The sequence below is a fragment of the Danio aesculapii genome, chromosome 15, assembly GCF_903798145.1.
Source record: "Danio aesculapii chromosome 15, fDanAes4.1, whole genome shotgun sequence".
Lineage (NCBI taxonomy): Eukaryota > Metazoa > Chordata > Actinopteri > Cypriniformes > Danionidae > Danio > Danio aesculapii.
Genome location: NC_079449.1, coordinates 30,932,228 through 30,944,884, shown reverse-complemented (window position 1 = coordinate 30,944,884; position 12,657 = coordinate 30,932,228). Strand labels below are relative to the sequence as shown.

The 12,657-nt window shown below is 36.2% G+C and overlaps 1 protein-coding gene across 1 annotated transcript in view; it reads left to right on the top strand.

Moving 5' to 3' along the window:
* Positions 1-6,749, top strand: part of snx19b (sorting nexin 19b) — a 50,243-nt gene extending 43,494 nt beyond the window's left edge. Inside the window, exons 11-12 of the mRNA XM_056473569.1 lie at positions 803-890; positions 5,224-6,749. Of these exons, the coding sequence (XP_056329544.1) occupies positions 803-890; positions 5,224-5,347 (212 nt within the window). The 3' untranslated portion in view covers positions 5,348-6,749. The remainder of the gene's footprint in view (positions 1-802; positions 891-5,223) is intronic.
* The last annotated feature ends 5,908 nt before the right edge of the window (positions 6,750-12,657 follow it).

Sequence of the window (12,657 nt, the reverse complement as noted above, 5' to 3'; positions counted from 1 at the left end):
GTTTTTTAAAATGTTAAAGACCACAAACATGAGGACAAAAGAAAATACCAAATACCAAAATGACCACACATCAACAACTTCAACCCAAATGTCCCGAATGTGCACATAGGAAATCTTATAAAATCTGTTGTGACATGAGAATAAACATAGTTAACAAATACATGAATAAACATGCAAGCTCTTGTCACAAATTGATGGGCTCATTCTCCATCTCTGCTGTCCAAATCCATTTCACTTTGTGCTGTGCCATGATGGTGTTTGTTTGGTATGCTTCCATCTTCTGTCAGCTTGCATTCTGATTGGATATTTTTCATTTCACGTGATAATTTCTGGCTGGTGTGCTCGTTTGATGGGGTTTCCATATCAGGACATTGTCGGAGGACATTTTTTGGATTGTCAAAATGGGAAAAAAATGGCTCAAAATCAGCCTGATTAGCTTGTGGTGTATGCCCAGCTTAAATAAAACAAAACTTAAACAAACATTATAAATGTGTATTTTCATTCTAAATACATTGAACAGTGTTCAGAACAGAAAATGCGGTAAAAATAAAGGAAATCAACTAGTTGGTTTAGTGTAATGGAAAATAGTGCTTTGTGGGAGAGTTGTGAATAAATGTTTCCAATTTCAAATGCTTTTGTTTTGGAGCGAACGGGTGCAATTTGCTTGTTAATAATTGTGTAATTCACCAAACGACTCTGTTCTTCATTAGTAGTGTGTGGTGTAGTACATCAAGCAAGTCTCCATCTCCATGCTCCTTGAGTAAAGTTTGCTGAGTTTTATTGTGTGGCTTTGTTTTTACAGATCTGATCTCTGATATGCTGGGCTCTGAGAAGTACAAGATTTTTTGGCAGACGGTTGTGGATTCTTTTCAGGACCCCACTGTAAACAGGTGTGTTTAAACACTAAACACAGACGTAGATAAAAATCAGCACCACTTATGCACCATGTGCATTTATGAAGTTAAAAAACATTGACTGGAAATTACAAATTCCATGGAAAGTTAGTGCGTATGCTGTAAAACAAATCATCAGTTGCGTAAAAAACACAGTTGCACAAGGAATATTCAAACAGAAATTGTCCATATCGTGATTCACAGGTGTTTTTTTTGTTTAAAGGTGCTGTATGTAAGTTTTTGACTTTTCTAAAGTATAAAAAAACCAATAATATGTTTGCAAATATTTAAGTTTAGCCAGTTTAGCCAATTATAATTCAGCGCCATTGGTTGCCTTGGTGGAAAACAGTGCATTTCATTCAGTCAGTCAAGAACGTTTTCGAATGTGTCCATGCCCAAAATTGCGACCTCTGCGACAGTAACAGACTCTGAAATCATAAGACGCAGATTCAGAGTTCCACATTAGGTATTTATTAATTAGCAAATAATATCCCCTTGTCCTAACAACATGCCACTTGACGAGATTTGCAGTAATAAGCAATTTGGCCCTTTGCACCAGACACAACACGAGAGAAATTAAAATACAGCCATTCAGAAGCACAGAATAGTGCACTTACTGCACTCTAACGAAATGGTAAGGTTTATAATCTAATTAATACAAATTAAACCTCTTTAACATTATTAAATGTACATGCTGAATCCCTGATATGTGTTGGCTTACTGACTCACAGTTCTAAAGTTCAATTTTAAACAGTTTATTTTATTTGCAAGATCTGAGGTGAAACTATCTTCTGCTGCTTTTAGTAGTATGTCAGCAAATGTAATGTAATGTGTATTTATATAGCGCATTTATTGTGTATGGCCATACACCCAAAGCGCTTCACAATCATGAAAGGGGTCTCTCCACACCACCCCCAGTGTGCAGCATCCACCTGGATGATGCGACGACAGCCACAGGACAACGGCGCCAGTGCGCTCACCACACACCAGCTATTGGTGGAGTGAAGAGACAGTGATAGAGCCAATTCGGTGGATGGGGATGATTGGGAGGCTATGATCGTAAGGGCCGATTAAGCGACTTTGGCCAGGACACCGGGGTTACACCCCTGCTCTTTACGAGAAGTGCCATGGGATTTTTAATGACCACAGAGAGTCAGGACCTCGGTTTAACGTCTCATCCGAAAGACTGCGCCCACTGACAGTATAGTGTCCCCTTCACTTTTACCGGGACATTAGGACTCACACAGACCACAGGTTGAGTGCCCCCTGCTGGCCTCTCTAACACCACTTCCAACAGCAATATAGTTTTCCCATGTGGTCTCCCATCCAGGTACTGACCAGGGTCAGCCCTGCTTAGCTTTAGTGAGTAACCGGTCTTGGGCTGCAGGATGATATGGCTGTGGTAAATGTAATGTAAAATGGCATTCAAACTCACATTATTAGCATTAAACATTAAATAAATCAAATTACGTGTACCTGAGGTGATCACTCTCTTAGTTTTGTTGTTCAGCAGCAAGAAATAGAAGCCGTTTCTAAAATATAAATTTCAGCTGTTGGATAGGACAAAAACTCCTTTAAACATAGAAAATATTGCTTCTGTTACATGCAGTTGCTTTTATTTAGAACACGTTTTAAATCAGCCTTTAGGCTCGATAGTCAGGCATGCTCCTCTTGATGTTGTCAATCTGGCAACCTGCACGTGCATGTGTTTTGAACAAGGTGTGCAATACCTAGTTCAACCACTGGGTGCCAAACTTACATACTGCAGCTTTCATTATGCTTTCTGAATTGGCAGAAAATGGCAAGCTTGATCTTAGCTCTGACAATTTTTGCTATTGATAACTTAACTTTTAAAAAATATATTTAAAAAAAAACTTTTATTAGTTTGGTTTCTTGCAGAAGCACATGATTTAGATCAATGTTTCTCAACCATGTTCCTAGAGGACCACCAGTACTGCATGTTTTGGATGTCTCCTTTGGGTCACACCCATTACAGGTCTTTTATTCTCTGCTAATAAGCTGATGATCTGAATCAGGTGTGTTTGGTTAAGGAGACATGGAAAAGGTACAGAGCTGGTGGTCCTCCAGGAACGTGGTTGAGAAACAACAGTTTTTAGCAGTTTGTGACTTCTTTTTATTCATGCATCATGGATCTCTGCTCCAGCAACTTTTGACACTGTACAATATTTGTTTGAAACTATATTTTATCTGAGTTGGTTGTATAAATTATGGTGCATAAAGCAGATATTGAGCTGCCAGTACTTTTTACAGATTTTACAGATTTATTTCTAGCAGAAGCTGATTAAAATATAGACAGAAGTATACTCTTTTTATTGTTTTTAACGGTTTGTGACAGTGAAATAGGCAGGCAGACGTGGTCTAGTGAACATGTGGCTTTAATAGGTAAAATGGTCAGACTGTAATTTACTTACATCATACTTTTTATGGCACCGTAAGCATGTGATGTTGACAAAGGAATGCACAAATGTGCTTTCAATTGATACATCGCTGTGCTCTGTTATCAGGGCACTCGTGACATCTTTGTGGATTGTTACCTCAGTGGGATGCATGATTTATTCTCACCGGCTTGGATTTGGAGAGAGGCACTCTGTGATTTACTAGAACATGCTGGAATCTGCTGTAAATGTCCAGATGAAGCAGATGCTGCTACAATCAGTTATACGTTGACTTTTCCTTTGTTTTATGAGCTGTGTGTTTAATAGTCAGTATACAGAGGAGAAAGGCAACAAGACATGTCCAAATCCAGTGTCTGCGTAACATCCTCTCTACTAAGAGCTTGGTTTTTAAGGTGCACAGATGCATCATGTCATTGATATTCCAAGATCTAATGAGAATTTTATGGAAACAATAAATCTGGCATCAAAGCAAATGTCAGAAAAGTGTTTATTTATTCATAATTGTCAATTATGTTGGTGTTTCTGTCATAAAATAAATGTTAATGCGTACTTACCTTAGGCGCTACCTGTTTTAGTCACTGGATTGTGAGTCAGTATGATATTAAAGAATATTTTTGATAATTTTATAAAATGTTGCTATAATTAACCCTCTACTGCCATATGGAAACATGATACTTATGTTCATGTCCCTGCCACTGTTTCTTTAAGACCAACATTATTATTTTTTTTGTTGGAAAGAGAAGACCTTAGTGTAGCCAATGATGTGCTTTGGTTAAGTCACATGACATGCTGTGTTTTTCTGTAGCGCGATTTCTGACAGACTGGCATTTATTGTGAGTAGTTGCTGAATGCAAATGTAAACGTCAATAAAAACAAAGGATCAAATTATGTCAGATCCACAAACAAATCTGAAACATCACCTCCAGTAGGTTATGATGACATATTCACAACTCCAATTTTTTTTAAATCAAAATAGTTTTTTGTAAATCAATCAAATGTGTGTGTTGCCAAATGGAAACACTGTGCAATAGTGGAATGTTGCAATGGGTTAGCTAGCTAGCACGGTCAGCTGTGAACTTTTAAGTTGTAACATTAACAACCTAATTGCTAGTAATATAATGTTGATTAGTTGTATGTTAATGACATTTGCATTATGGATAAAGTCTATTTACATAGACATTTGATAGAGACAGTTCAGGTAAGTTAGCACAAGACAGGCGTAGTATAGTATATAGTACAAAATATACATATTGTTAGCTAGTAGCCACATTATTCTGATGCATCTGGATATACTAGACTTGTTTTTTATTTGTTATAATATTTACTGGAGAAAATATTTATATTAACTATATGTTGTATACATAATACAATATTAGGTTTGTTTTTAATAATATTTTTGTAGTGGTAATAGTAATAACTGCCGTAGCAGTAGTAACAAATACAGTTTTGTTGGCGCAGATAGCCTCGGGGGAGCATGTCTACATGTTGTGCCATTGTACTTTAGATGTTCTGAGTTCGAGTTTGATTAAAAAAAATAAAAAAACAAATACTTGTTAAAAGTTAAAAAAAAAAAAATTTTTTATTGTATTGTACTTTTCCCATAGGAATCAAATTACAGTAGCTCATTAAAAATACTGCCCAAACCATTTAGTTTTTTTGCTGATCATACCATGGTTTAATCATTGAATTTAAATTTAAATATATTTTTTCCTGTTTGTAACCAAATACATCATTTCTGATGTTTGTTAAAAAGTTTTACAAGTTATGTTTGTTAAAAAGTGTTGAATAATCTTGTCTGATCTTAATATCGCAGGTTAGGATTATTATTTATTTTGGTCTTGATAATACAATGTTGTGGGATCTGTGTGTAGCATGTAGCTGAGCTTGTGACCTCTTTTAACTGTGTTTTGCAGGCATCTTGTATACTGCATCTGGGATCTGCTAATCGAGTTTCTCGTCCCCGAGGCCTCAGAGGGGGACTTTCAAAAAACACTTCTTCACAGCCTGTCCAAAAACGCAGAGAGGCTTCCGCCATAGGTGTTGCTGGGCCGGATGGACACATAAACACACATGCATACACGCCCACATTCATAGCATATACAGATATGTGGTCAGTGCTAAATGTAAATAGAGGAATGTGTGATCAAGTAAGTGTGGATTTGGATTCAGTCAGTGCCTGGCTCCAATTTGGTTTCTATGTTTCTGGGACACACTTCCGGGCAAACACTAATAAATAGCCACCTGTTTTGTGTTTTATCAAACCACAAGTCCAATCTCTAAAGCCCAACATACCGGATCTGAATTAGTCGCAAATTCTCTAACTTTTATCCACCTTGTTCCTACTTGAGCTTTGGGCAAGCTCTTACATATGGAGACATTTCTGTGCCGTCTATTCACGTGTTTCCGGCCTTTCAGTCTTGATGTGCTTTGAGTTTACACACATTCTCTCCTTAATGACATTGATACACTTGATCGTTTTGCTTCAGGTCTTCTTTAGAGATTCTGTAAACACTGTCTAAGTCTTATCTCTCCTGCCTTCCAAGAAGGAAAGTCAATCTTTTCATCATATTCCTCTTAAAGAATGAAAGTTTCTCACATCTGCTTCTGCTGTCACAGGAATGCTGTACGTGCTTTGTGTGCTTTCAGAGCCTTTAAACTTGATGTCTCTCTTCACAAATGCTGATTAAATGGTTAGACGACCACTTAAAGCCTACAAGCAAAACAAGGTTATGTTGATTAACCAAAAATGGCCAGTTTTCAGAACCCTTGTTTTAATATTTATGAAGTATGTGTAAATGTTATCTGAAAGGGATAGTTCTCACAAAAGTGACAAATATTTTTTCATTTTGTTCCAGACATGTGTTGTTTTTTTCTGAGAAAGATGAAAAAATTCTAAAGGAACACTCCTTTTTTTGGAAATAGGCTCATTTTACAAGTCCCCTACGGTTAAACAGTTGTGTTTTACCAGTTTTGAATCCCTTCTGCTGTTCTTCGGGTCACAGGAACACTTTTAGCTTAGCTTAGCATAAATCACTGAATAAAACTTTTCATATCTTGTCTGTCTTAGTTCACTCAATATACAGTTAGTTACTCAATATATAGTTTTTTTCTTCAAAAGAACAAGAGGTGAAATTATAGTCCTCAATAATTTATGAAAATTAGTGTCCAAAAAAAAAAAAAAGACAGGCAAAATAAATACCTACATTTCATACATTAAGATGCATTAAGATCTTTAAGACCAAGTAAACATTAAGACCAAGTAAAATTATCATTTCATTAATGATCAGGAGCCATGGGCAGTTTTTTCAGTTTGCCTGTTTTGTTGTTGTTGTTGTTTTGTAGTAAATCACCAAGGACCAAGTCTTCTTTATTTTTCTTCTGAAAAAACTGACCTACTTCATTGATTTCCTGAAGATGAGTAAATAAACAGCTAATTTGAGTGTTTTAGGCTTATTTTCCAATTAATGTTTTACTAATTTCCATAACTTAAGTATCACTGTCAGTTTTTGTTTTATTAGCGCCGTGTCATCTAGTCAACATTCTGTTTGCACTACCTCCCCAGTAATTGCGTAAAACAATTCTGTACTTTTCTTTAGGTGATGGTGTGAGCCTGGTCTCGATGCATGCAGATTTAGTTTCAAGTTCTGCACTGTGAGCCGTTACACTAAGAATGCACTGCAATGTATGTATATATATATATATATATATATATATATATATATATATATATATATATATATATATATACATATACATATATATATATATATATATACATATATATATATATATATATATATATATATATATATATATATATGTATATATATATACATATATATATATATATATATATATATATATATATATATATATATATATATATATATATATATATATATATATATACATATATATGTATTGTTGGCCTTATGTTGATCTGATGTCTGTTGAAGTTAAGAGTGTAAAGCAGTTGTTGTCATTGAATTTAGTGGAGATGTATTACAGAGAAAATATCACTTATTTATAAAGTGCTTTCAGGTTTGGTTAACATGCTACATTTGTTAGTAATAACTTATTCAAACATAATTGTAATCCAGGTTATATTTAAAACCGTAAAACAGCTGGAACCAAAAACAAAGATATATATTAAATTAGGGCTGGGTGATATGGCAAAAATGCAATCTTGATAATTTTTTTTCATATTGAACGATAACGATATATATTTCGATATATGTTGTTAATGCTTTCAGATTTAATAGAGTACCCCAACGATGACTGAAACCACAAAAATTAGAGGGTCCATTAAATGGCATAACATATTTTCAGTCGATAAATTTTGTGTGGGCGAAAAATGTATACATCTCGAATGTATCGAATTTGATACATCTCGAATCTACATCTCGTTGTTCTCATTGTTTCACATTTCTGCTGTGTAATTGGCTCTTAGATCAATATAGAATAAAAAAGCCCAGAGCTTATAATTATTACTGCCTTAAATTTTATGGCGATTCGATATAATATCGTTTAACGGCTAGGCCTTTATTAAATGATGCAATTATTAAATGATGCAAGTGGGAAGCTATTCCCACTTGTTCACATAGACCCAAATATAATGTTTAGCTCACAAATAGTACAAAATAGAAAATAATGTTTTGACAGAATGATTGAACGATAAAAAGCCTAACACTATTGACAACATGGATATTTTTGGATTACGAAATTGTTTTGCAGCAATATGATCATCGGTTGTCAGCATTCATGAGCTTCATTTGATAAATATAAACTTGTTGTGTTGTGAATAGCTAAAGCTGAGTGATGTATGATTTGAAACCGCACTCCCCGACTAAAATGATGTCATGAAATAACAAAAATTATATAATTCATTTGGAATTCATTTGAATAAACAGAATTTGCTAGCACTTAAGTATGAATCCCTACTGTTATTAACTGTTTCTTCATTGACACGTTGTAACATTAATGTACCTGTCAGTCTGTTTTTCATTCCATCGAGTTAATACATTTTTCCGTTATTAAAGTCAAAACATGGGTTTGCCATCCTGCTAAATCACGTGGTCTGTTGAAAAGAACCAGAGGAAACGTTTGCCAAAACACATCACTTTCTAAATCCTCCTTATGCTAAATAATACTGCACTGCTGTTCCATGATATGAGATTACAAGCACCGAGATCTTGGAGCTGAACGTCCAGATTTCCTAGAATTTTATGGAAAACAAAATCTCTAAACCTTTGTTCAAAGTTTTTGGCCTTGGAAAAAAAAGGTCTTTCTCCAAAATCAACAGAAATGGATTAAGAAAGAGATGGAGGATTATTGAAATGAGATCAAGTATCTGGGACTAATTTTGGAGGCAGACAAAATGAGTTTGGCAAGCTGGCGAGTCTTCAGAGTGTGCAGTCATGACCCTTTACCTTAGAAATCACTGATCTCTGTCAAAACACAGATCACCGATTAGATGAGAAGCATCTGTAGCTAATATGGTTTCTTTTGCCACTCAATTCAGAATGACTGTCTATTGTTCTGTACCGTTCTGTGGAACATTGATCAAATGTTTCAGTCTATCTATCTGTCCGTCCATCTTTCCGTCTGTTTGTTCCTCTCTCTTTTCATCTGTATTGCCTGTCCATCTGTCTGTCTGTCTGTCTTTCCATCAGTCTGTTCATCCATGCATCTGTCTTTCCTTCTGTCTGCCCATCTTTCCGTATATCTGTCTATCCTTTTGTTTGTCTGTCTATCAATAACTGTCTATATCTGTCTGTCTTTGCATCTGTTTGTTCATGTGTCTTTCCATCTGTATGGTCTGTCCATCTGTCTTGTCTCTCTGTCTCTTTCCATCTCTGTCCTTCCATCTGTCTGTCCATCTGTCTTGTCTGTCTTTTTCCACCTGTCCGTTTGTCTGTCCTTCCATCTGTCTGCTCATCCTTCTGTCTGTCTTTCCATCTGTTTATCTGTCTGTCTTTCCTTCTGACTTTCTATCTGTCTGTCCATCTTTCCATATATCTGTCTTTTTGTTTGTTCATCTGTCTTTCCATCTGTCTGTCTCTACATCTGTTTGTTCATCTGTCTTGTCTGTCTCTACGTCTTGTCTGTCTCTTTCCATCTGTCTGCTTGTCTGTTCATCCATCTGTCTGTCATTTGTCCATACCCTTCCCTCTGTCTATCTGTCTGTGCATCTTTCCATATATCCGTCGGTCTTTCTGTCTGTTTGTACATCTGCCTTTCCCTCTGTCCATCTTTTTTTGTCTGTCTTTCCATCTGTTTTGTCCGACCGTCTCTTTCTGTATATCTGTCTGTCCTTTTGTTTGTCCATCTGTCTGCCTTTACGTCTGTTCATCTGCCTTTTGCTCTGTCTTATCTGCCCATCTGTCTTTACATCTGTTTGTCCCTCTGACTGTCCATCTGTCTGACCATCTTTTTTCCTATATATCTGTCCGTCTTTCTGCTGTGTGTTTGGATGTTTGTCTTTCCCTCTGCCTGTCTGCCTGTCTGTCCATCTGTTTTTTGTCTGTCCATCTGTCTGTCTGTCTTTACATCTGTTTTGTCTGACTATCTGTCCATCTTTCTGTGTATCTGTTGTTTTGTTCTTGCATCCGTCTGTCTTTCCGCCTGTTTGTTCTTCTGTTTGTCCATCTTTCTGTATATCTGTCTGTCCTTTTGTTCATTCATCTGTCTTTCCCTCTGACTGTCCATCTGTCTGTCCATCATTCCTAATATCTGTATGTCCTTTTGTTGGGTCTTTCCGTCTGTTTGTTTATCTGTCTTTCCATCTGTCTTGTCTGTTTGTTGGCCCATCTGCCTTATCTATCTATCTATCTATCTATCTATCTATCTATCTATCTATCTATCTATCTATCTATCTATCTATCTATCTATCTATCTATCTATCTATCTATCTATCTATCTATCTATCTATCTATCTACCTACCTACCTACCTACCTACCTACCTACCTACCTACCTACCTACCTACCTACCTACCTACCTACCTACCAATCTATCTATCTATCTATCTATCTATCTATCTATCTATCTATCTATCTATCTATCTATCTATCTATCTATCTATCTATCTATCTATCTATCTATCTATCTATCTATCTATCTATCTATCTATCTATCTATCTATCTATCTATCTATCTATCTATCTATCTATCTATCTATCTATCTATCTATCTATCTATCTATCTATCTATCTATCTATCTATCTATCTATCTGTCTGTCTTTCCATCTTCTTGTCTATCGGTCTATCTGCCTTTCCACTCATCTCTCAGTCCATTTGTTTTTCCCTCTGTCTTTTTATCCATACATCCATCCATCCATCTTTACATCTTTTTGTCTGTCTGTCTTTTGCTCTGACGTCCATATTTCTGTATATCTGTCTGTCCTTTTGTACATTCATGTATCTGTCTTTCCCTCTGTTTATTCATCTGTCTTTCTATCTGTCTGTCTCTACATCTGTCTTGTCTGTTTGTCTCTTTCCATCTGTCTGATTGTCTGTTTTTCCAGCTGTCTGTTCATCCATCCTCCTATCTTTACATCTGTTTGTATGACTGTCTGTCCCTCTGACTGTCCATCTGTCTGTCCATCTTTCTGTCTATTTGTATGCCTGTCTTTCTTTCTGTCTGTCCATCTATTTTTTTTCCATCTGTCTTGTCTGTCCATATGCCTGTCTCTACATCTGTTTTGTCTGCCTGTCTATCTGTCTGTCCATCTTTCCATATATCTGTTTGTTCTTTTGTTCATCTATCTGTCTGTTTTTCTATCTGTCTTTCCCTTAGTTTTGTCTGTCCATCTGTCTTGTCTGTCTGTGTCTTTCCCTCTGTCTGTCCGCCTGCCTGTCAATCTTTTTTGTCTGTCTTTCCATCTGTCTGTTTATCTGTTTTGTCTGTCTGCCCATCTATCTGTCAATCTGTCTGTCTGTCTGTCTGTCTTTCTATCTGTCTGTCTTTCCATCTGTCTTTTCATCCATTCATTTGCCTGTTTATCTGTCTTTCCCTGCCTGTCCATCTGTTTTCTGTCCGTCTGTCTTTCATCCGTCTTTCTCTTAATATTTTCTGTGTCCATATTTGCATGTGTCTGTCCTTCTGTCTGATTCTTACATGTCTGTCTGTCCATCTGTCTTGTCTATCTGTCTTTCCATCTGTCTGTCCAGCTGTTTCTCTGTCTTTCCATTCATCTCTAAGTCCACCTGTCTCTGTCTGTCTGTCCATCCATCTGTCTTTGTCTATTTTCTGTTCATTTATTTCCATTGACTCCCTGTCCATCCATTTTCTGTCCATCTTTCCACCATCTGTCTGTCCGTCTGCTTGTCTGTCATTTCAAAATCCACTGTATAGCATGATATCAAAATGAAACCCATTAAGCTTTCAACATGTATGACATCATTCGCTGTATAGACACCAGATATAATGATACAATTACAGTATGTAGCTATTAAATGCTTATAGTATCCAAAATGTCTTTTACTGTCTAACACTGAGTGCTACTGGCTCACTTAACGACAAGCTGGAAAAAAAACAGGTCAAGTGCTCTTAAAAGGACACTGGCACTAAACGGAAAATAACTTCGCTTAAAATAACAGAAATAAAACCTGATCTCACACAAAGTGGAATTTCAAAAGATTAATGATTCTTTCACGTATTTATTCGGGAGCTAGTCACAAAAAAAATCGTAAAACAAAAAAGATCAGGGCTCTTAAATTCAAGTAAATAAATTGAGCAACCCCATGGCTCAAGGCTTTGTGTTTATATTAGTTTTAAATGTCTTTTAAATGTATTTGCAGCAAGCCCAAATTACATGTAAATAGAGCAATTTACTCATCATACTAACAACAGACTTGGCATCTTAATTACCTTGTTTACAAAAACCTTAAATCATGTTCTTTTGACCTGTGCGCTATGTTGAAATGTGTTTATATGCCAGTACATCCCCACAAGCGGTTTCTGCAAATAGTGCAGAGCAGTAATATGGTGGTGTTAGACCACAGAACACAGGAATGTTTCCTGAGGTGCTGCAGACCTGGAACTGCTCACATTAGTCTTAGTCATTAGTGACGTGTAGCTCAATAGAAGAAGCACATCTGTCACGAGGACCACCATGTCAATATCCACAAAGCTACATGAAAAACTATTCACAAGTGTTCCTAAGACAAAAACATAAGCATACCTGCCAACATTCCTGTTTTTTCTTAAAGTGTCTCCTGTACTTCACACACATCTTCCACCCCCCTCCTGTTTTAATATTTCTCCCGGGAAACTCCCATAATTTGTATGGCTCAATCTAGTTATAAAAAACTGGACAAAAGCCTGCACATCAATCTAAAATGTTT